The sequence below is a fragment of the Lycium ferocissimum genome, chromosome 7 (assembly GCF_029784015.1).
Source record: "Lycium ferocissimum isolate CSIRO_LF1 chromosome 7, AGI_CSIRO_Lferr_CH_V1, whole genome shotgun sequence".
Lineage (NCBI taxonomy): Eukaryota > Viridiplantae > Streptophyta > Magnoliopsida > Solanales > Solanaceae > Lycium > Lycium ferocissimum.
The window spans coordinates 41,755,044-41,780,991 of NC_081348.1; the positions used below are offsets into that span (position 1 = coordinate 41,755,044).

The window sequence follows — 25,948 nt, forward strand, 5'->3', positions numbered from 1 at the left end:
ACGGGCTCTAAAGATAATGTCATTTTTTAACCATAGGATAATAAGTATATTTTCATCTTTAATTAAAGGTTTCGAATTCGAGCTCTCAAAATAGTCTCAAAGTTCCTCAAATGGGAAGTTTTTTATCTTCAAAGTGGATTTTCTGGATCGAGTCAGTATTACTCAAACCCCAAATCGAATATCAAACACCCCACATGAAAAACCAAAAAAAGTAGTATCATTTTTGTAAAATAGTCAAATAGAGTGAGAATCCAACGGCTAAAATCTAAAGGTTATTGTGAGATAGTGAAATACCTTTTTATATCTTTAATCAGCAGTCTCGAGTTTGAATCCCGAAAATAGAGTCTCAACTAATAATGATCAAACTAAAGATGAAAAAACCAAATAAAAAAAGTCATTTTCGTGAAATAGTCAAAACAAGTGAGTATCCAACGGCTATCAATACATCTTCAAATCAGTGAGTGACAAGTATCACCCACGTAGCTTTTAGATTTAGCCTTTGCTATAAATTAGGTGAGCCTTACACTCTCATAATCAACCACTCTCTTGAACTTGTCCAAATTCTAAATTTCAACCAAAAAAAAAAAAAAATATATCCCCTTAACTAAAAGATATTCATGTACTACCAAAGAAGAAACACAGCCTCCTCAATCATGGAGGGTTTTTCGCTAAATCCTTTACCATATCCAGTCTTATTAATTCTAGCTGTAATTTTCTTATTTCTTGGTATACAATGGTTTGTTTCATATGAAGAAGTGATGGAAGCTACTGAAGAAAGTTTTGGTTGGATACTTTTGGCTGTGCCACTTGTCCTTTTATTTGTCGTCCGATGGTTGTCCACCATGGACACACCGGAGTGGTTTTCCGGCGGGTCACCGTGGGATCGACGACGGAGGATGTATCAAATGCCATCTGAAGGAAGCTCACCTTGGGGAGTGGCTGCTTTGATTGTATTGTTACTAGTTTTGTTGCAGTATCAGTCTACTTTTCTTGATATGTGGTTTATATAGAGTAGTTGTTTTTATTATTACATGAGGAATTACTAATATTTATGTGTTGATTAAGTGTGTATATATGTAGCTACTGATTGTAATTCAACTTCTACGAGGAAAAGTAGAAATATGTTGAACCATATTTTCGTTTGCATCAGATCAAGATTCAGTCCACTAAAGTGATTTTCATGGATCAAGAATAATTCAGTAACTTGAGGGGGTGTTTGGTAAAGATGAAAAATGTTTGTCAAACAAATAGTAGTAAGTCATTTTCTTGGTATGTGGTTCTTATAGGTAGTTGTTATTATTATTACTAGAGGAATTTTGTATTTAAGGTCTTGTTAATTAAGTATCTATATATATGTAACTACTGATTGTAATCCAGCTTCCACTAAGAAAAAATAGAATTGACCTTAATTTCGTTTGGATCAGATCAAGATTCAGTCCACTATAGTGATATTCATGGATCAAGAATAATTCAGTAATTTGAGGGTGTGTTTGGTAAGATGAAAAATATTTGTCAAAAAATAAGTCATTTTCGGATGACAATGACTTCCCTTCATTTTCCCTTACTATTATTTCAACTCTCAACTTTATTTTATGTTTTAACCAATTTTTTAGATGTTATTATCAATTTTTAATACTACTATATTTTTATTTAACAATTCCATATTCAGAATCCACTATAGTTTGACTTCATATTTTAGTGCATAAGGTGTATTTAAAGGAAAGTGCTCCTTAATAGAAATTCTTTTTTTAGGGGTCGAACCCCATACCTCAATCTGGTTTGCTAATATCATTATTCTAGACTAACATGCTAATATCATTATTCTAGACTAACACTCTAGTTTCTTAATATTATAACCATTTTATAGTTTTTCACTCTTCAACTAAAACATTTTATAAAAAATGACCTTCAATATAGGACCAAGTACGTTCTGAGTTCCTAAGAAAAATTATAAATGAAGTCATTTGGTGGAATGTGCTCGAACTAAATGTTGATTGTAATTTGGTGGAATGTGCTAGAACTATAGGTTGATTGTAATTTGGTGGAGTGTACTAAAGGTAAAGGTAAGGTTGATTACCCTAATTTTTTCATTTATCACTTGATTGGTTTGTTAGTGTTTAGAATGGGCCATCAATCATGACGGTAGGGTAGAGCTAAAAGATAGAAAGATTGGTATATTACGATTAAAACCCCACAATATAGAGAGTATTACTTGTGGTGGTTACTTCTCCTTTATTTCGTGAAGTCTCTTTAAGCTTTATATTTATTAAGGATTTATGAACTACTAGCACAAAAAGTAAAATTGTCACTCGATTCAAATTTTAAGTAAAAATTGATGAGTAGTTGAGTCACGCCAATCGCCATTCTCTTCTCCAGAAATAAATCGGTTAATATTTCATAAAAGACCTCAATGTTTCTGAAGGATAAGGAATTATAATCTTCTTCCAAAGCCCTTTAAGAAATTTAAGGTTAAAATTGAGACTAAAATTTTATCCCGCTTTATCAATCAAAAACAGTTTTATATTATACCTTGTATATCCTATTTTTAGTCCAATAAATCAAACATCTACCAATAAACGTATATCCACTAAATAATCAGCGGGTAATTAAAGTGAAAAATGGATTCAGTTAGTGTTGTCATTTCTTAGGTTTTACGCTTTAATCATGTTTCCCAAAATATCCCCTGTTTTCTTTGTTGTCAAATCTGAAATGAATCCTATTGGACCATAATTGGCTTCTAGATTGATATATTGCGGATTAGAATTATCGAAATCATGAAGGATATGAAATCGTCGAATGCAATTATTGGTGCCAAAGACCCTATTTGGCCTGAGAATGACTTTTGAGGTTTGATATCAATCCGATAATTGAGCGTCGACGATTTGATTCTTTATTAATATTATTATTGTTCCTTCAACCACTTTGGTGTCAATAGGCAAAAACATAGGTAAACAGACAAAGTATAGTGCGTAGGACATAAACCCTGGAAACTCGCAATTACGGATCTTAATTAATGGTGCCCAAAAGTGGCAAAAAGAAAAATGAAAACGAAACTCTTGTTTAGATTCTTATTTTCTTGTTATTAACACACATATTTAAATTACATACACTGATAAAGTGTAGTTTATAAATCTCTTTGCACCTATTATGGCATGTTAGTTACCATTTTAATTGACAATTTATACTTGTAATTAGCTAATAAATGACTTGATTTTGTAAATATTTTTGCGCCGTCCGTGCATGAAACTTAAAATCCCTATGCTATGTCCAGCTAATGAGATGAAATAAAATTCTTAAATCATTCGCAAGCTACCTGACTTTGGAGTCTGCTTGGATTGACGATTGAAATAAAAAAACCTTATATAAATTTTTTCAAATTTTTTTTTGATCGTTGATCGGCCAATATATGCCCATTTTAGCTTAAAATAAGTCTAAAAAATAATTAGGGTACCGTTTGGCTTTTAAATTTTATCTAAAGAAATTTTATTTAAAACAAATTTATGCTCCAAAAAAATAAGTTAGGGCGACCATAGCTTTTGTGGCTTACATTTTTTTTTTTTTTTTTTAAGCCCATCCAAACATGCTCATAAATTTATTTGGAGAAGAAATTTTATTTAACTTAATTTTTCAAATTACCAAATTAAATCTCTTTCGTGTCGCCGGAAAGTCGGCACACCTTAGTACTAGTATTTTTAGATGTTGCTACTGACTTTAAAAGCTTACATTCTTTGCATCTGGTGGTGGTCCCCTGAAATTTAGCTGAGTAGTGGGATACACTGTTCATTATCAGATTATAATATATGATGAGGTCGTCCAAAGTTATGGCACAGGTACTTCACTCCATGCTACTTTAAGCCATTTCAGTCTTATTTTTGGTTTTGACTCCTTCAATGGATAAAGGCATGGGGTTCAAGAAATGTAGTATAGCGTGTGGCGGAAGACTATTATATGCTTATATCTTTCATGGGAAATCTTTGATTTTGCTTGCTTGCACAATTTCTAGTTATCAATTGAAAGGGAAAATAATAAGTACTGCTATTTATTAGCACCTGATGTTTATAGCAAATTATGTTAATTTATTATGGTTAAATAGCTAAATGATATAACTAAATGAAGTAAAAATGTATATTAATTAATTATGATTAAGTGATAGAAATTTGAATGCAAATACATAACATGCATTTATAATTTAACTAGTATACTTTCCCGCGCTGGCGGGATCATTTTCACTAATTTAAAAATAATGGACCTAAATTTACACCGTAATATATGTTCAAAAGGTGTTCAAAAGTTAATATATATAACACGTAAAATTTACCCTAAATATACACGTAAACACCCTAGCCTCTTACTGCATCCGCCCCTGTTTCCCGCGCGAAATTATTAATAAATTAAAAAATAACAGTTTTATTAGTTTATTATTATTTGAGAAGTTAAACAAATTCTTCTATAATTGTAATTTCTTGAAGTATTCTTTTAAATTTTAAGATATTAAGATTGTTATTTATTTTAGTCTCATGCATATTCGAAATATGTAAATGTAATTCACAAAAAAAAATACATATTAACGACAATAAAAAGTTTACCCGGTGTTTACACTAAGGCAATGAATATCGGATATATGTCTAGCATATACACTTTTTAACATTTAACCATGATTAAGTGATACAAATTTTCACTAGTACTTCGAGGTTAATTATTTAGTTAGCTATAAATATCTTGTATGGTAGCTTTATATATATATATATATATATATATATATATATATACTTAAAAGGTGCAACTTGTATCTCAAAGTAGACTCATGCGGCATTTGTACAATTTTCTGCAATTTGGAACTACTGACTCTACTGGGAATATGTATTTGCCACCGGAAACAACCATTTCATCCACAATGGCCATAAAAGGTAGTGAAACCACAACGTCACCCTTGCCAACAACGTCAAAATATTTCTTTACATCCTTAAGAGGATTAATGTTCTTAAGTTTAATTTTTTGATTGACTCTATAACCAGAATAAAGATATTTAACAGTACTCTTAAACAATATTGAAAGAGAAGAAAACGTACAAAGAGCACCAATAAAGGTATTAGGAACACCATAAGGTTGAAACTTCCGTCTGCCCTGCGTCCTCTATACCCGCCAGCGACTTGTCTGTGAATATCACATCAACCAAGTTTTTGTTGAAGACTCCATATTAATTCAGCAGGATTTTTATATAGTATGATATCCGTTGAAAAAAATATTGTTTCTTTGTAGTCCTGTTCGTTTCTGTTACAGGTATTTGACATGGTCATTGCTTGTCTGTCGGATATATGTAGCATGAATAGCACCTTTTGAGTCTGGTATGTCTATGACAGAGGTTTATAATTAAGAAGTGACGTTCCGGGGAAAACGAAGGGGCGGATGGCTTTTTTAGTGGAAATTAAAATCTTTTTTCAACATTTTAAAACAGGAGAAAAAGCAAAAATTTGACAAAAATGATAATTGCAAATGCTGGCTTAAGAAAGCGCTACGTCACCGGGCCTATATCCCTGCTTTATATATATACTAGTGAACTTGATCGCGCTTCGCGCGATTATAAAACATCTGATTAAATTCATGAAATATTTTTATCTAATATTGAATATTAAGAATAACCATAAATAAGTAGTATTCACATCTTCTGATCGTTCCATTTCCTTTATAATTGTATATTTAAAATATATTTTAACAAAAATCATTTTGAGATCTTTAGTTGTAGATTTACCGGACTTTTTTTTTTCAAAAATTATTTACAATAATTCATATATCTTCTTTCATAATTTTTGGAGCTCCGTCTCTATTTTATGAATATTACATTTTTATCACACACTTAACTCTTTGATTTTTAAGTGTATAAAAGTCCCTAAATATTTGATATTTTCCCTTAAAAATATTTAGGAATTTGTACTTCTATAGCTTTCTCCTATTTTAACATGTCCTTAAAAGAAAATAAATGAGAAAACTAAAAAAAAAAGAAAAAAGGTTGATACAAATAAATTAGACAAATATCTCTAGAATAAATTATGTTTTTCATTTACAGACTTAATGTCTGTTTGGTTTCTTTCCTTTATTAGAGAGTCAACTTATTATTTTACAATAAATTTCTTCCCTTGTTAAACTAAAATAAAAGATAAAGAAATTAATCAAGCTGAAAAGAATAAATGAAGTAATGTGAATAGAAAATTTCCTACTGTACGCTATATAGTTTTTAACTTTCTTTTGCTTTCTTTCGTACACGTTTCTTTTTTCCTTTTTTCTGTTGTCGTTCTTTATTCAACTTCTTGTTAAATATTGTTACATTTTCTTATTGACATAGAAGGGATAATCCACAAGTTATTCTTATTATTTTTTTTATGATCTAAAGGTTTTTAAATTTGGATCATTTCATCCAATCAATGCTTATTTTATATAAGGTTTAATTCATTAAACTAATCGATATTTGCTCGTTATGAAAATGATTTAGCAAATGATATGATATACATCTTCAAAAAGATCAAGATTTTTTGAATGGTGAATGAATTATTTTTCTATATAAAGACAAATCAAGATTTCGATTCCTAATTTACTTAAGGCACTTATCATTTTCTTGCTATGTGAGTTTGGGACAAATTATTATATTTACGCAAAAGGGAACCGCTAAATATTGTGTTAAGCAAACTCATCCGGCCATATCTCTCCTCATCTTACATTACACATATCTTCACGCCGATCAAATATCAATTCTTTCTCCTTTAAATCTTCTACAAAATACTCATTCTTCTTCTCGTAAGTTCAATAAACCCAAAAAGTTCTCCTTGATTAGCTCCTCTTGTCATCCCAATACACCCATTACTTTCTCTGCAGAAATTGAAAATATGCAAAATCTGAAAGTTGAAAGTAGGAGTATTGTTGATTCTATCAAAACCGAAACAAAATCAGAAAGCAAATCCATGCTAGTATGCTACATCAAACATCATTATAGTATCTAAGAATTACCAATATAATGAACCTTTCTTGAGATCAGAAATCACCCGTCAACAACACTACTCTCCATTGGAATGGGTATGCTGGCGAATTCGTGTGAGAGTGCTTGTGATATTCTGAGAGTGTGCATGTCCGCTAGTGTGGGAATTCACTTAGAGCTGCTGAATTAATGTAAAAGGAAAAAAGCAACCCCACGAGAATGCATGATTTTCATTCAATTATATTTATGGTGCCATCAATTGTATTTATGTTATAAGTTACTCCCTCCGGATAAAAAAAAGAGTCCACTTAGCCTTTTTTCTTGGATCAAACAAAAGAGTTCACTTAGCAAATCAAGAAAGAATTAACTTTGTTTTTTCATATTTGTCCCCTATTAAGTGTTATATGATCAAATCCCAATGTCTATTTAATTAGGGGTAGTTTAGTCAAATTACCTATTTTTGTCTAGGAATTAGTATTTTCTTAAGGGGTGTGCAAATGGCTAAGTGAACTCTTTTTTTTTATCTGGAGGGAGTATTGGTTATGAAGGAAAGGAACGTGGGTGTAGGAAAGGACGTGTATAATAAAGTTTAATGCATTAGTGCTCATAATGTTTTGAAAGGTTGGAGTAGTAAATATTGAGACTTTTTTTTTAATAAAGAATAGGAATTAGTGGGGTAGTAAATTTTGAGACATTTAAGAATAAAAATGAATAGAGTAGTAGTAATTGACACATTTATTTTTGAATAATAAGTAAATAGAAATGTAGGAAATTGCCAAAAAATTAAGAAAAAGTATAAATAGGATCCTTGGCCAATGAGAGGTGCCACATTGTCTCCTTAATGCTTAGCTTTATATATATATATATATATATATATATATATATATATATATATATATATAAATATCAAATCTGTATTTTTTTTTCTTTGTTTATCTTACCAAAAACAAAGGTTCAAAACCAAAACGACTTTGGTATCCTAAAAATGTAACCTAAGAAATCTGATGCATAATAAAAGTGGGTACGTAACAAAAGATGTTCAATGCATTAGTGAGTTAATTTTCTTTAAAATAATATAGTACTTGAAACTAAAGGGAAAAAGCAAAAAATGAGAATAACACAAACAGGGAATTTATATACATTATGAAACCGATGAGATAATACTCAAAATACCCCCCAACGTTTGACCAAAATCCCAACTACACACCTAACCTTTGCGTTGGTCCTATTACCCCCCGGACAAATTTTTTTCACGCCCCTTTTCGATTGACGAAATACTTATTAAGTCCACACGCGACGTGACACATCTTTAATTTCCCCCCATTTTTTATTAATTTCTCCCCTTCCTCCATCCATCTACTCTTCTTCTTCAAAAAAAAAAAAAAAAAAAAATCTTTCAATTTTCCATACTCCATTTTTAGTATAGGATCCGAAAACCCATACCCAATTCTCCTTCATCTTCATCATCATCTTCATCAACATCATCATCATCTTCTTCTTCTTCATTAGGAGTTGAAAAAAATCACACCAACTTCCTCAAATCTAATCCAAAAAAACCCAAATGTGAAAGGAAGCTTCCTAACACCAAGTAGAACAAAGTTCATCCATTAATTTGATCAAACAATCAAGAATTTAAAGAAACTCACTTGGTGTTTTACATAACTTTCTCCAAAATTCCTAGCAATGGAGTTTAATTTTCTCCCCAAATCAACTCAAAGAATTAGTGCTTAAACAACTCCAACCAAGCAACAAGTAGCAACTCCAAACAAGCAACTTCCAATCGTATTTTCTTTAACAAGATTAGATTTTCGTTTTTTTTTTTTCCTTATTTTCGTTTTTTTTTTTTTTTTTCAGATTTGTTTTTTTTTTTTTTTGAATTTGATTTGGGAAAACAGTGATTATAAGAATAATCACTATCCTAGCTCTAAATTTATAAAGGTATTATTTTGACAAAAAAAATGGAGACGTATTAAATAGGTGAAGAAGAAGATGAAGTAGCCTAAAAATAGAGGGAATTTAAATTTACCTATGTGGCATCTATGTGACGTTGTTGTTTTTTAAAGGCTATAACGCGCCACCGAGCAAAAGGTATTCACGCTCTTGTCCACACTCATTTTAATACCGAAAAAATTTGTCCATATTACCAACGATGTGTGTAGTTGGGATTTTGGTCAAACGGGGGTATTTTGAGTATTATAGACTAAATATTCTCAAGAATAAAAATTCACAGGTCAATAATAGTATCTCATATGTCAAGTTTACATATTAGCCGATTTATGTAATTGAGGTTTTGTTTGATGTTGTAGTAATAACTCATATGCATATTAAGATGAGAGGAAAATCCAATAACAAATAACTTAATTACATGGTGAAGTTTAGGACTTGAAATAAGATAAAAGTTTCCCTTCCCAATCCAACATTACGTCCCTTCAATAAGGAATGAGTCAAGGACAATCTTCTCAAAATAAGTAGAGGAACAAAAATTTAAAAAGACATACGGAACTAAGTAGTAATTAACAATAAGATTAAGGTAAAACAATGTAATGAAGATGAATCTGCATGTTAAAAGACGATAAATAATAGGTATTTATGAATAAAGATGATAAACCTTTTGAAGATTTGATTTCACATATATGCAAGGCTCTATTTTTGCAGTGTCAATTTCAATTCCTTGAACACCATCTGAACCCAAATTGATTTCACTACCCAGGTTCCGCAATTGCTAGCAACGGTAGCCAGCAAAACCATAGCACACTATCTAACAATGCTTATTCAAAACACAAGTTCCTTATAATCTTAATGGAGGAAATTGTACTATTGCACCGGTTTGATATTGTCAAATTCCTTGAACTCGGATGAGATTAATTTATACAAAATGCATAGATACCCTTGGAAATCGACTTACCAGAAACAGGTTGAAGTGCTGCAAAGAATACAAATTGCATAGATTGAACTCTAACATTTCATGCATTTTCTTTTTTGGGTTTGATCTACAAACAGGGTCTTTTTAAACTTTTGGTAAAGACTTTTCGAATGCCGAACGGTTGTTTCTTTCGGCTTCCAAACGGTAAGTGTTGTATAATTTAGTTTAATACAACATTTAGGCTAATTGAATGTAAAGCACGAGAGGAAATAAAAAGCAAGAAGTAAATGAAAGTGTAGGAAAAATTTCAAAAAGAAAAAAAAGATAAATGGTATTAGGCGCCATGGGTGAGGTGCTTACATCACTCGCCCCCTAGCACTTTTATATTATATATAGATATAAACGCCGGATGCAATTTTTTTTTTACCATTTTCTATACCCTACGTTCGTGAGTTGATTTTTTTTTTCTTTCAGTGAGGGTAAATTTATATAAAATTAGATGCAACAAAGGGAGAATAAACAGCAAATTTATTATTTACATACTATAATCCTTAGAAACTTCAAATAAAAGAAGTGAATCGTTGAGTTGATCTTCAAGAAAAGTTTGATACCATGGCTTTTTCTTGGGCAAACAAAAACTACTCCTCGATCTTTCAACAGCGAATTTGGATCAGAACAAAGTATTCAATCTATATTACAAGTCACAAACTTGAACCTTGTTGCTAACTAAACAATTTGATATTTAAGTGGAGACATATATTTTCAAAGAACGATACATACTTATAATGTGCTAATTATTTTTAGAAAACTTAGTTTGAATCTCATGATTGAGTAAAAAAAAATTTTAAAACCTTATTAACTTGCACATATTTGAGTGTCCTTTTTCCTCATTTTGGATAAGGAGATCAAGGGAGAGGACTGAGTAACCTCACTATGGGTATAATTTCAAATTATCAAGCAAAGCACTCAAACCCCTCAATACAAGCAGCCTAAACAATATAATTCATTATAAAAACAATAAAAGTAGAAATGGTTATGTAAGATTAGTATCAATAACCAACTTCAGATCTTCACCTGCTAAGAAAGGATACAAATTTGGAAGAGTAAGGCGTGACCCCGTGCTAGAAAGGCATGACCCCGTGCTAGATGCTCGAATCAGAATACATCAAGGACCTTATTACAGGATGGCTGGAAAAGTTGTGTTAGTTAAAGGGAATAAAATTCGGATAAAATTGGAGGCTCAAATGAAGTTTGTTTATGTTGATCGCAATCGAGCTTATGAGAATGTGGAAGTGCATAATTATATTTGCATGGAAGAACGTCATGGTCTAGGGGGTGAGACTCCTATGTATTGTGCAAGAACTCCACTTCGTCCATGGATGACTCTAACAAGAGATTATTTTGCAACACCAATTCATGAAGGAATGAGAACACCTATACAAAATCGAGCATGGAATTCTTAGTAGCTAATTGGAGTAGTTTGACATTTTTATGGTTCTCACTTGTTTCTAGTTTTTTTTTTCTTTTTTTCTTTTTTCTTTGATGTATATATATTTTTCATTACGTTTATTCTGCATTAGTATTGGTAGTTCGATTTGCGTAGTTGGATTCAGGCTAATATCAATTTTTATCAAGTCGTTTTCACTTTCTCTTGCTAGCCTCCTCAGTGTATGATACTAATAGTCATTACATTAATGGTCAGATCAATCTGATTTTCATATTAATCTCAATAAAGTAGTGACTAAAGTCAAATTTTAATAAGAGACCTTAAATAACACACACACAAATTAGTGTTGCTTTTTTTTTTTTTCATACTTATTATTTTTTTGTAGTATTTTGAAAAAACATAAAGTCTTTAACTTTACATAATACTATTATTACTTATAATAGTAAGGAATTAATTCAAGTTAGTAAGATATTAGCCACGTGTTTGCAATACATTACCTTGGATGTTGTTGTAAACAAATATTTTTTATTATGAAAAATTGAGTGTTTAATGTAGTTCTAAAATATATTTTTTATAAAGTAGGTTGTTTTTCTTTGTTCCCATTTATGTAAATTTTATACAAAAAAAAAAAAAAAAAAATTGGGTGCCTAAAGCAAACGTTTAGTAGCCTTGCCGTTGAGACTCTCCTGACGTTGACACAGACGAACAACTTGTTTGGACGGTTGTTACATATAGGTTCATATATATCGTGTCATATTATATTGTACTGTATTGTTTTGATAAATAAAATTGAGATTAGACTGTATCGTTTTCCATAGTTACATACATCAGCGATCTAAGAATAAACCTAAAGAAAAGTAGCAGGAAATGGTTTCATTGGCGAAGCCGGAATCAACTATGATTCGGACGAAAAAGACAATTTTAACTTAAATACCCAGCAAATGAAAGACACCCCTTGTAATTTTATATACCATGTTACTACTTGCTACTGACTTTGAGCGTACATTCTTTGCACTCTGTGGTGGTCCCGTAAATTAAGCCGAGTAGTGGAATACACTGCTCATTATGAAATTATCATATGATGGGTTGGCCAAAGCTACGGCACAGGTACTTCACTCACTCCATACTACTTTAAGCCACTTCAGTCTTATGTTGGTTTTGACTCCTTCAATGGATAAAAGACTATAATTAAGTATGTCTTCCATAGTAGTCTGAAATCCTTGACTTTGCTTGCTTGCACAGTCCCTAGTTATCAATTGAAGGGAAAAAGAGTAAGTAATTACTCACATCCGATGTTTATACCAAATCATGTTAACTTACTATGGTTAAATTACTAAATGAAGTAAGAATATATATTAGTTATTCATGGTTAACTGATAGAAATTTAAATGCAAACACATAATATGCGTCTATTAGTTTGATATAAACATACAATGCGGATAAACTTTTACCATCTTCCTTCGTGAGTTTGGATTTTTTTCTTTGGGGTGAGGCTAAATTTGTTCTAACATAAAATCAGATGCAATAAAGGAAGAATAAATGGCAAATTTAATATTTACAGAACATAATCTCTGGAAACTTCAAAAAAAGAAGTGAATCCTTTGAGTTGATCTTCAAGAAAAGCTTGATTCGAGGGCTTCGTTCTTGGGCAAACAAAAATTGGCCCTCAATCATTCAACGGTGAATTTGGAATAGAACAAAATATTCAATCTATATTACAGGTCACGAGTTTGAACCTTGTTGTCTAAACAGCTTCACATAACTGGGGAGAGGTATTTTCAGAGAACACCACGTACTTATGTGCCTAATTATTTTCAGAAACCTTAATTCGGATCTCATGGTTGGGTAAAACTTTTTTTTTAAACCTTGTTAACTTGCACAAATTCCAATGTCTCTTTCCCCGCATTTTGGGTAAGGAGACTATTGGAGAGGACCGACTATGGTATAATTTCAAAGCATCAAGTAGAGCGCAGTACAAACCCCGCAATACAAGCAGCCTAAACAATAAAGCTCATGATTTTGCTAGTACAGCTTTTTAATCAAAGAGATGGATGGAAAGCATGTTACAAGGCCGGAAGAGTTGGCAAAACTGAACCATTAGTTTATTGTCTAGTGTTTCTCTATGATGTTTATTTCTCCATGATGAAAACCCATGACAAATCATCAAGCAGACACCTTCTTCGAAGTCACAGAATTAACAATGGTCGCGAACTCCGGACCCTGCAATGTGGAATATCAAGCATCATTCTTGGTACAACCAGCTGAGGTTTTTGAGGAAGTTTTACACAACACACACGCATATATTGATCATCTCCATTCAGAAATATAAGATACAATCAATTTTGGCAGGCCAGTTTTGTCACTTCATGCCATCAACACAAGCATAGCAACCTAGTATTTTCCATGTCATTTCCCTACAACATTTATCAAATGAACACCTTGCCAGCCATATTTCTTGCTCCATAAGGATCAGTTATATAATTGACATCAGGTCAGCGACACATAACAAACTTAGCAATATATTTTACTTACCCAATCTCTTCCTCTGTCTCCACCGAAGGACTCCCTACCTAATCAACCTCACAGGTTCTATCAACTATCAAATTCTTGATTTTTGCATATCAGGAAGCAAATACAACTACAAGGGAAAGAATCTCCAAACATGACTCATATACTACTCCGGTTCAGAACCAGCTCAGCATCTCCAGACAGCTATTTATGCGCTAAACATTATCACCTAAATAAGACGGTCTATCGGGCATCCAGATGTTGTCACTCTTGTTAACCATAGCCATAAAAAGCATAACATTTCTGACTATGGCTGATTCCCTGTTCTCCCTTAAAGTCAAAATAACTAATTCACACATGGACGGGTATAATGCATCGATCTACTAGAACATCTTGGTCCACGAAAAACTCCTCAACATATGTGGAAAAAACTGATGATGTTAAGTAGAGACCAAGTATTTGAAGAACTGTAGCTTAGACTAGTAAGACAGACATATTAGCAATAATCAAATTACCTTTAAGGAAGCACCTCCGACTAGAAAACCATCAATGTCTTCTTTCTTTGCAAGGTCAGAAGAGTTGCTTCCGTTCACGGAGCCTGCCAGCAACAATTCAATTTTTTAGGAAACATAGTAACCAGAGTCATTGACACTGAAATGTGGTGTATCGTCATTTGACGTGATGAACAGAGTAATAAGCACAACCAAAGCCCTTCTAGTAGAAAACACAGGTTCTACAGATTTAACAAAGCACGATGATGATCTGAACTCAAAAGATAAACAACTAAAAGAAACAGAAAAATGGAAATCCTCGGCTGTAGCACAACTTTGCCATTGATTTCAGCAAGGGAAATGGATTTCTTTTTGAACTTCTAACAAAGAGGTTCCATCTCACCCAAGTGAATAGGGGAACCTTTACAATGTCTAATTGACATATAGATGCAATTCAACCTTAGCAACTCATACAATCCTGTAATAAAAGATGGAAGAAGATACTATATATTAACTAAATAATATTAACTAAATACCTCCATATATAATGCGTGTTTTAGAAGCAACTTCTGCTGAAACATTCTTAGTAAGCCAGTCGCGAAGAGCTGCATGTACCTCCTGGGCCTGCTCAGGCGTGGCAACTTTACCAGTTCCAATAGCCCAGACAGGTTCATATGCAATGACAACATTATCCCAGCTTGGTAAAGCATCTGCGCATTTAAAAAAACAATTAAAAAGATGTGAAGGGGTAAAGTTCTTAAGTGTAATGTGTTTATCTTATCAGCAAAACTCATTAAATCAGGTTACTATAAAATGGATAACACATCTCTGCCCCCAGCAAATACTTTTTATTTCTGTAAAGCATCAATCATATCTACTAGCATTGTGTGTATATAGAAAAATGTTTTAAGAGAGAAAGGAGACAATATTAATCAGCAAAACCTGCCTGCATAAGCCTTCAATTGCTGGAAACAGACATCAAAAGTTTTCCCCGCTTCTCTATCTTGTAACAGCTCTCCAATACAGGCTATAACGCCAACACCTTGGCTCAAAGCATAAGCAGCCTTCTTGCCAATAAACTGCATGAGAATGGTACAGTCAAGTCCTTAGTAAGCAGCTCTAACTCACAATCAGGTATCATCAAGACATTGCAAATGCTTTCTTTCTTCGACTTGTGATCAAAATTCCAAGTGTTCATATTAACAAATCAAAAATTCCAGATAACTCTTACTTCATCATTTTCTCCAATTACGTGTCTCCTCTCCGAATGACCAAGAATGACCCACTTACAGCCAAGATCTTTCACCTGTTCTACACTGCAAATGGAAGGATAAATATCATAGAGTGGAGAACAACACAACCAGGATAACAATTGTAAACTCAAAGTAGATTCATAACAATGGTTTTGCAGGCAAACACGGTAAACAACAAAGAAATAATGGCTTTTATAACCCTTCACTTTTTTTAATGACGGTGGTGTCCAGGCCAGCTTGCGCACCTAGACTATTTCACTAGGTACCTGCTACATCTCACTAGCACAGATACCGGGTGACTCTGCACATCATGGCTTAGGCAGATTGGAAAAAATCACCTAGTGTTTTTTGCCTCTATCTGGATTTGAACATGAGACCTCGTGGGTCTCCTCCCCCTTTATTGACAACTAGGCCACACCCTTGGATGCCGTCTGTGACCCTTTACTTCAGCAACGACAGGAATTTTATGGCAACAAAATACAAAGCCATAATATGTTGATTTTACAACACACAACATGGAATCTAAAAAAGGTTATATCCACTTAGGATGCTACACAGGCAAACAATTCTGAAACCTATCCTTGTAACACTCTCGGATATAAACAGACAAGAGAAACAGACGGTTGATGCAACAAGGAAAGCAAACCAATTAAAACTTAACTGGGAATCAGGTGAAGCAAGTAAGCTTGTGGACCGCAATCTTGTCACTTCTGTTACTGTGGTAAAATCACTAAACTAACTGCCTGTAATAAGCTACTGAGCTCGTATGTTGTCATCGCACAGTAATGAGCCCTTTTAACAAGAGACACTGTCAAATGTAAATTATTTATCCAAGAACATTATAGTCTGAGCTTTCAGGAGTTGGGAAGACTGCAACTTTATTAGTTTAAGAATCTATAGAAATTATAAACCAACCTTCTCAAATTAGCATAAGTTTTTTTATGAGTTTTCTCATATTATCGTAATAATATCACATACCAAAAGTGTTAATCAATCCAGCCATTAGATCAGAATCAATTTAGTCTTAAGCTTGGGGAAATGGAATTCTACCTGATTTCACCCGTGAAAGCTCCTCCTTTTCCAGTCCAACAATTCTGGGCAGAAACCTCAATCCTGTCGGTGAGTGAATTCTTTACTTGATCAATGTACACAAAGGGAGGTGCTACAACCACATCTGGAAATTTTACAAAAGCAGATTCTTGCATTAACATCTGATGTAAGAGATATGTTAGATGTTTTCATTCTTTTTGAAACAGACTAAAAAGGAAATGTTGCCACATAAATTGCAACACCCGCTGGCACACACCCAACTTCCTAGAAATGTTGACATATACAAATATATTTTCATAGGTGATATGATAGCAATGCAGAAGAACTCACCAACATCAGACTCGAGCTGAGCACTATTCAGATCAGAGACAAGCTTGCTTATGGAGTCCTTTGTTCCATTCTGGTAGAAACATTGATGAAAGTAACGTGGAGGATATATGAAAGTCCATCCAACCAGCCATTCATAAAATATCATAATCTATCACCTAAATAAATCCAGTAGGGAACAAAGAAGTGATACTTACACATTTCCAGTTTCCACCAACAAAGAACTGCAAGCAAGTATGAAGACAAGATCAGAAACCCAATTGGAAAAGGGGAACAATTTAAACATGTAAAAAAAGGGCTAATAGGAGCCTTATTGGGAACTGATTCATTTGCAGCTAATTTCATCTTTCCCTTCTTCTAATTTAGAAGTTTCAATACTTCCTCTTTTAAGATACCAATTCTCAAAATCCAATTAGGCCATCGCTCAGCTTTTGTCCGCAAATTCTCGTTGTTTTTCAAATTTTTTCTGCCTGGTTAATGAGATGGATTTCCTTTTATGGAGTAATACTTTAAGCATTTCAGATCAACCAGTAAGAAGTAATCTTCTTATGCCATACTTAGATGTATCTATTAGTCTTGGGGGATTCAATCTTCCATGGGTTAGCAACTGGTCAATTATCACCAACTTCAAGATGATGTTTGGCAGTCCTTTCGGACCAATGGTCAAGATGAAATCAAAAATTCAGTATAAGTGCTATGGAGGGAAATATGAATAAATTCAAGCACTTAACTTTTCACACTAAAACTCTAAGTAGTGCGATTAATTCATTTGCCAATGATTTAAGAACACTTAAGAAGCAATATCTCTAATAATTATTAACATTTATAATAGCTATTGGTTAGAGGAGTAACCTAGGATATAAAAAAGTATCACAATGTCTCGTGACCAAAACAAAATGAGTTTCCATTCACAGAAAAGGATGAATCAGCTTAAGCAGCTATTTCAGAATTCTCATTGAGAGAGAAGGTGAAAGCATATGATCATGCATAATGTGGGAAAATTCTAGTGTCTAATGGCAAACTTAGTGTAGACGTTGTATCAGATGCTCATCAATGACTGAAAATGATACTGGCCTTAATCCAGTCAGTGAAAGGAATGCAAGCCAATGTCATGCTGGTGATCCATCCCAGGGTACTGTAGCTATATTTCCAACTTTCATTGCTTACAGTCAGGAAAAAAGGGGAGCCCGGGGAAAAGAAAGGTTTTCTTCTCTTCTTTTGATAAGTACAAAGATCTTTTTTTTCTTTAATCAGTTTATGCTTAACGGGTAAATAGTGTAGCTCCAACTAAGTTCAGATGATTAATTTTTGCTCCGAGTATCAAATTTGTTCACGTAGACTATTAGTTGACTCACTCACAAGGCATACTATAATACTCTTGAGAGGTTACATAATTACATAGGAGTCTAAAGAACAGTGATCTAAACAGTTCAAACTCTTCAACTTAGCATTAGAAGTTTAGAACAAAAACCGCAAGGCCATTTTTTTTCTTCCTCCAACTTGAGGAACAAATCAGAGCGTGTAAAATCCAAAAGAGTTAACAAACAACAACAGATCTAAAAATGTACATCCTCGATCCTGAGAAAGAACAATACTACTACGAGAAATATCAAATACTAGTTTTTTCATCGATCACTATTTCTCAATAAAATTTTAATTAAAACATGTATAATTTCTTTACAAAAAGGAAATGATGTCACTAAAATATACTCCCTCTGTCTCAATTTATATTTATGTGGCAGAGTTGGAATATCAAGATTCAAACTTCTAAACTTTGACCTTGAATTCAGACATAGAAGCATTAAAGTTTTCTGAAATAAAATTTATATATTTAAAAACTACCTAAAAATAGTACAACTATAAATCACAACAATTAACAACTTAATACTATATTTAAAAGACATATATAGAAATTCCGGTCAAAGAAACACTGGATTGACTCTCGAAATTACAACTGTGCCACATAAATGGGACGGAGAGAGTAGATAAAATGACCATTGTACTCGGAACTCGCTATGAAGGAAGTAGTAGGTAAGTAAAAAAGGTAAAAAAAAAAAAAATGACCTTTCCAGAGCCGGCCATGGTGACGACGGCTCTACAAGCTTTTCGGGAGGAAGAAAGGCGGAGGTGAGAATCGACGTTGTGGAACAAAGCCTGAGAAGTAGAGATGGTATCAAGCTTGGAGAAAGATGATTTACGGAGGCCAGAGAAGTGAGAAGTTGGGCCAGACATTTGAGAAACTAGAGATGTTGATGCTACCGCCATTTTAGAAAGATCTTTTTTTGGACTACAACACCAACTGATTAGCTAGCTTCTTCTGCGCCTGAGAACAAAGTGCCGGTGTTCCCAATATCTATTTATGTTGCTTCACGCTTTTGTTTAGGAGCGTCGAACACACGATTGCTTAAACAAACACCATAATTTCCACACCAGTAATAATTAAGGGTTGGTGAACTTTTTTTTTTTTTTTTTTTGCCCTTTTTCGTTTCTTTTCTGGTATTAGGGTTGGTGAGGATCTAACGGGCCTTTTGTTGAATATTTATGGAATTAGCTATCTCGCCTTCTATACATATTCTCATTATAAATTTTGGGATTAACTAATGCGTCAAATCAAACATGAGATAAAGTTAATTTTAACTTCTATTCTGGAATTATTATCTTTATCCATATACCAAACAACTCCTGATGAGTTCTTATTTACTTTTGTCATTACAATTTACAATAGTACTCGATTTGCATTTTATGTGAGAGTATATAAGTTCAAAATGACAAACTTTGAGCTTCTTTCCGTCTATGTTCGATGCTTATTAGACACTTTATTAAATAGTCTGGTATTTGATGCTTCATTTAGCACTTCGTATTCACAATATGTAGTTATTAAGAACACATTGTACTTTTATATAATTGTTATACAATTTTAACTCATCTCGTGTACACATTTACTTCATTGCCTTACATGGCATAATTTCAAAAGATAACACTGGATTGGAAAATAAGTGCATCTAATCGCACAACAAATGTATCCAGTCACTTGTATAGTTTGTACATCTTATATTTTAGTCAATGAACGCAATGATTAAGTATAATCCTTTTTCCCTTCACCTGTCCTCCTAAAATCATCAACAACAATAATAGAAGCGTCTTACCATCTGATTAAATTTCACATGTCAATTCTCCTATGGTTCACGTATTACTTATCCTATTTTACAAAGAACCAAGCATTCGATTATAGTTCACGTATTACGAATCATGTGAATAAATGATATTTTCATGTGATCAAACAACACACTCGTGCTGGCGGAGGATAAAAATGAAAAGACGTCGTTGTCTATGCCCAGCCATTGTACCAACTGATGGCCGGCTTCTCCGTGACAAGTCATTAACTTCTTTTTTGTTTTTTTTCTTTTCTCAAGGATAATTATTTACAAAGGTTGGGATAATTCCACGCTTCCTCCACTATTGCCACGTGTTACAGTCTATGTGGTAGCAACCTAGCAAAGAAAAGACCTCTTATCTATCCCCTCTCTGGTTCGTTGATCAGCCCATACGCACCAACGTCCAATACCAATTTATAAATGATGCTTCTACAAGAAAATGCTCAAAATAACTAGAATAAAAAGAAGAAGAAAAAAATTGCTCACTTTAAGTGATCAGCTAATCAAGTTCAATAAGTTGTTAACCCTAAGAACCAGCTTAGATTTCTAATACTCTACCGCCCAATTAGCTATTGAATAATATAAAAGGTGTTAGCAAGGCGTATTTCAGTTTTCCCATAGCAGAAGAGCTGCCGGAAATTGTGAAAGATCCCATAGAATCTAATGGCACTGCTGATAAACTCAATGATGAATCCTTTACATTTGCAGGAAACTAGGAATCTTCCATACAGGTCATAATGGAAAACCTCTTTTATACCTCTATCGTGCATTGTGGTCTTGAAATATGCGGTTAACTGAAATTCCAGACAACTGGACAGGTCTTGATGAGAGGTACTAATTCCAGTTTCCAGACTTATCTCAGTCGAAGATTCAAGTAGTGTAACACCAAATGTTCACCAAAACTTCCGAATTTAATCACATTCACACGCAAAAAGGATAAGAGTTTGTAGGGATGTGTAGAAATTAGATATACCAGGAGATTAATGATGGTGAATGGTATGGCATTATGTCACCATTACATTCATGGTATAGAGAGCTAGATTTCCCTTGTATTCAATATTATTCTTACAGGAACAATAGCACTAGCCTCCATGTCACAAGTCACAACCCCCTTGGAGCTGCTAGGGAAATACAAAGAGAAAGATCCAAATTCAGAACCCATTGTCCCTGACTCTTTACTGCAAACCTTTTTATACAACAGATAGAGCAGACTAAAGGAGAAGTAATAAAAAAAGGGTAATAACCTGGTTCCTATTCTGTTCCCAATGTCAATCATCTGTCTTTGTTCCCTTAACTACACTATTTGAAGACACAGCCTGTACACTATGGGATGACGAACATCTACTTGACGAACTTCCATCTGTGAGGGTGTTATCCTTCTTTGACAACTTTTTGCATTTCTTTTGTCCAGATGAAAGGTCCTGCAAGATTTGCTAGTGTGTCATGATGGTATATGTAATTTGCCAAAGTTCCTTGAGGATACAGATACTCTGGTATCCTATTTTGTTGAATGCTCTTTCACCAGCAATAGATCAAGAAAAGAATACAACTTGAAGGGTGACAGGAATCATAATAATGGTGCAAGTAAATCTATGCTTAATATACTAGTGGAAATATATAAAACTGAAGTAGTTTTATAGAAGTGAAATTGAGGCAATGCTAGAGTAAAATAAGAGTAGTTGAATAATATGCTGGTTGAAATATATAAAAGTGAAGTAGTTTTATAGAAGTGAAATTGAGGCAATGCTAGAGTAAAGTAAGAGTAGTTGAATAGCTTGATAGATTTCAGCAGCTACTTGGTGCAAGTTACACAAGTTATAAAATATTATCTTATTGACAAAGGAAAAAAAGTGTAGTTGAATATTAATTTGAATGATTGGAGATCAGAGATTTGGTTATTTAAGAAACCGGTTATTCGGATATCCTAAGGGGGAAAGTAGGCCAAGTAACTCAGCAGTACTAACTAACCTGCTCAGATGTAGATCCAGGTGTCTTAAGCTCTAAATTTGTGGCCACTTCATTGGAATCTTCACTTTTCTCAATTCGGCTATCTCCTTGATCTGATGACTTGTTTCTGGATTCTTGTCTGGTCATACTACCTGGTTGTATTATTGGAGACATATACTGAGTCGGTTGCTGTTCCATCAACCTATTGGGAGTCATGTATTGAACAAAAGATGAACAGGGGTTTGGTACAACTGCATGATTTTGATTGCTGAAGAAAGGATAGGGCTGCATAGATGGATGCATTGGAACTGGTCCAGTTGGAACCGGAACAGGCATCGGATACGAATAAGAAGGTGGATGCATGACCATAGAAGGATCCATCCCGGCCCATGGATACATAGTCCTCACTCTTTGTTGATATTGGGCATTAAGGCTCTCAATATCAGATTTAAGAGATGCCTTCTCTTCTCTGAGATCATTCTTCTCCTGGGTCAACTGCTTGAGAACAAAACAAAGAATAAGCACTTCTATGGCTATGAAATGAGAGAGTAGAACATTACTTTCAGAATGTATCAAGAGATCACCTCACGGCTTTCATCAGTGAGTGCAGCATACTCAGATTTTAGCTTGCTGACCTGAGAAGTCAAATCCCTCAGCATTTGAACGGTATCACAAAGAATGGATGCTTTGTCATTTTTAGGCCTATCAGGATCTGCATATTAAATTTTTGGCTGAATAAGAATTCATGCTTGAACCTATTTTTCTCTTAAAGGCCTAACTGTTTTATACTGAAAGAATGTATACATAGATTGTGCACAAAAACTAACTGGTCATTTGGTACTCATTTAAAAGTTGTGTTGGACACTGTATTAGATATTCTGGTGTTTTTTTGTTTTTGTTTGATAAGATAAAAGTTTATAAAACAGTACCAAGAAGGTACAGAAAAGAGCAAAAATACAAAGAAAAAAGCAGGCAGCCTAATATGCTCTCCTTCCCGACAAGTCTAAGAAGGCAGACTACCACGCTCTCCTTCCTAACAAATCTCAGAAATCCATATACTGATTCAGATTCACTAGGAGACTACTTTAAGACCAGAAGTACAAATTTTGTAAGCATCTATTCTGGTGTTTGGTATACCCTTTGGCACTCTGTATTATAACAATTAGCGTATTAGCAAAACATCATACCAATGAACAGGTGATGCTGTCAATATGCCATATGAGGCCTTCAAATGACTTTAATCCTCTTACAATGTGAGAGATAGAAATTTAAGGCTAAATTTGAGACAAGAATAAGGTAATAAAATTGCAAACTAAACATAGTATTGGAACCACATTTTGCACGATCAACCAAAAACTCGACTATAATTCTAGTATTTCCCATTTTATAATTCATGTATTATTCAAATCTCGTATTAGAATTCAGAACCATATTTTGTTATCAGTGTACAAAATGAACCCTACAAGTACAATTAATAAAAAAGCATTGCCTCTCAAAGTTCAGGATATGATAAACCTATTTGCAGAATAAAACACCATGAGCAAAATCAAATACAATTTGTGAGTTGATCTTGAAAGATGTATAATTTCTGGTAATTCAGTTGCAATATTCCAATTGTAAATGTAAAACTTAAAACATAACAAAATACAAAAATAAGAAGAACATTAAAGGGCAATGTGCAGCTGCAACATGAAAGTATATCATGCCTCAATGAGGTAAAATAACATGCAGTGTCAAATGTGCCGACGGGCTCGGAGAAAACAAAGCGTAGCAAGAACTTAGTATTTAATTTTATCAAACAAAGATGTGCTGATTTACCAAGAGTCTTTCCTAATTCAATGAACTGCTCGTTTAAGCGTTCCCTCCTTAATTTTTCTCGATCTGCCTTCTGCACTTTTCTTGCAGCAATAGAGTCTTTGAGTTCTGCTTCAGGATTTTGCTTACTACTGTGCATGAAAAAGAATTAGGTTAGTTCACGAGAATTCCAATGAACGCATATTCAAACAACATTTATATCTCTGTGTAATATGACTAAGGAAAAGGAAATATAAGAAATTCCCCAGTTGCACGTGTAGCTAATTAGATGCTTGTCCAGAATTCAGTTAGTTTTTTTCGTTAAATGTAGCTAACTAGATGCTTGTAAAACAGTTAAGTTTGGCAGCACCTACTGTGCCTAAGAATTGCCCAATATACTTCCATGTGAATCAAAATTCTGAGCTGCCCACTTTCACATTGCACCTCAGAATGATGAATTTAATTGACGGAAGTTTCACAAAAGTAAGCAGGAAAGATGGAGGACTGAACTGAAATGAGTCATGATCTGTTTACGTTCACATTTTCTCGAAGTTATGTTTTTTGACAAAAAATAAGGTAAAAATTTGGACCATTTCTTGATCTGTGCATGTCATCATCCGCAGGGGCCATGTTGATCTTCTCTTTGTCATCCCAGTTTATCGAATGTCCCGGAAGGAACAAATATGATGAAAAGTAGTTATGTTCTCGAAGTTATGTTTTTCAGTTTAAGAAGTTTTCTGCTTTTTCTATGTTCTCAAATATCCCCAAAAGGAACTTCAAAATAAGTATTTTAACGCAAATCCTACCAAAGCACAAGCACACCTTGATAATACCACGCAAACCTAAGGAGTTCACCATCTTAGCATGGCATAGCTACTGCTGCAACTTCCTCTACCAGCAAATGTGAGCAAAAAACCTTTAAAAGATACAGATCTTTGCAATCAATTAGAATCTCGATTAATTTGGTTCTGTATTCAACTTTCTCCATTCATTTTACTAAATTTGAACTTATAAAAAATTACTAATAAATGTGAGAAAAAACCTTTAGAAGATACAGATCTTTGCAAATCAATTAGAATCTCAATTGATTTATTTGGTTCTCCATTCACTTTATTAATTTCAAAACTGAAATTAAAATTGCTAATTGAAGTAGCACGGCTAAAACGCAATTGCATAAATATGTACATAATCTCATATACATCATCAAACATACTAAAATGCGAAACGTAAGCTGGAAACACATGGAATTTTGGAAAAAACATACTTATAATTTTTATTTTCTAACCTGGATTCAGAATGCAAGCCATTAGGAGGCAAGGAAACGTCATTAGGAAGCTGATTTAACTCTGTTAAACAATGATTAGGAAGTTGATTCGCTTGATAGAGCCCGCCGTGGTTTAATTGATCCATTTTCTCCAGTTTATTACCGACCCGAATTGAATTGGGAATTTAGGGTTTTGAAGTTCGATGAACAGAAATTTATGCACTGATGATTTATTTCGCAGTGGTTTCCGATGCGGGATTCCACCTTCACGTTATCCGTTATCTCTTTCCTTCAATTTACTCTTTTTTTTATTTTTTATTTTTTTTATTTTTATATTTTCCCTTTCGTTTTCAACTTCTTTCTTGAAAATATAAAATCTCCCACTCAACTTTCTTCCAATAGCATCTTTGCATACAAAACAATAACCGGTGGAGTATATTTGCATTTGACTTGGATTCTTTGTTTGTTTAACCTTCTTGATTCTCTCATCAATTTAAAAGTAATGTCCAAATTGGATTTAGACAAAACTTAAAATAAGATTTAATTTTAAAATTTATTTATTATTTGTTCGTGGAAATCTTTTGGAATACATGTTTTTGTTTTTATATTTATTTTTATTTTTTGACAATACAATTGGAAGTATTGGGAGGGGTGATTAAACGACACATGGAACTCATATAGCTTATTGAGGACATGACCCTAGATAAGAGGATATAGAGGTCGAGGATTAGGTTCGAAGTCGAGCGTTGTCTAATTTTCCTTATCAGTTATTGTTACTCTGTTATTATCTAATTCTTCGATTTTATTATTACACGTTGTTTCCTTGCTTTGGTTAATTTATTATTTGTTGTTGCTATAATTATTTCCTCAATTATTTTCAAC

General features: G+C 33.4%; 3 protein-coding genes and 1 non-coding gene across 5 annotated transcripts; 1 reads left to right on the top strand and 3 right to left on the bottom strand.

The window, feature by feature from the left end:
• The first annotated feature begins 525 nt into the window (after positions 1 to 525).
• LOC132062857 (uncharacterized) lies at positions 526 to 1,149 on the top strand. Its single transcript, XM_059455335.1, has one exon. The coding sequence runs from the start codon at positions 618 to 620 to the stop codon at positions 1,008 to 1,010; it is 393 nt and encodes a 130-aa protein (XP_059311318.1). The 5' UTR covers positions 526 to 617; the 3' UTR covers positions 1,011 to 1,149.
• A 12,105-nt stretch (positions 1,150 to 13,254) lies between these two features.
• Positions 13,255 to 19,264, bottom strand: LOC132065114 (triosephosphate isomerase, chloroplastic-like). Its single transcript, XM_059458357.1, has 9 exons — positions 18,971 to 19,264; positions 17,104 to 17,130; positions 16,910 to 16,979; positions 16,580 to 16,703; positions 15,508 to 15,592; positions 15,223 to 15,355; positions 14,813 to 14,986; positions 14,301 to 14,383; positions 13,255 to 13,497 (listed from the first exon to the last, which is right to left on the bottom strand). Exons 1-9 carry the CDS (start codon positions 19,169 to 19,171, stop codon positions 13,441 to 13,443), a joined length of 954 nt encoding a protein of 317 aa, XP_059314340.1. The 5' UTR covers positions 19,172 to 19,264; the 3' UTR covers positions 13,255 to 13,440.
• Positions 19,265 to 21,041: 1,777 nt separating this feature from the next.
• On the bottom strand, positions 21,042 to 25,493 carry LOC132065115 (transcription factor bHLH121). Of its 2 annotated transcripts, none has more exons than XM_059458359.1 (5): positions 25,088 to 25,493; positions 23,827 to 23,951; positions 22,593 to 22,720; positions 22,030 to 22,503; positions 21,042 to 21,482 (listed from the first exon to the last, which is right to left on the bottom strand). In XM_059458359.1, exons 1-5 carry the CDS (start codon positions 25,210 to 25,212, stop codon positions 21,330 to 21,332), a joined length of 1,005 nt encoding a protein of 334 aa, XP_059314342.1. In that variant the 5' UTR covers positions 25,213 to 25,493; the 3' UTR covers positions 21,042 to 21,329. The 2 variants fall into 2 exon arrangements, with proteins under 2 accessions (XP_059314342.1, XP_059314341.1); XM_059458358.1 differs by having other exon boundaries at positions 23,827 to 23,954; positions 25,088 to 25,488.
• On the bottom strand, positions 24,381 to 24,481 carry LOC132065844 (U6 spliceosomal RNA). The gene has a single exon (XR_009416817.1). It is a non-coding gene; the product is annotated as a U6 spliceosomal RNA (small nuclear RNA).
• Positions 25,494 to 25,948: the final 455 nt, after the last annotated feature.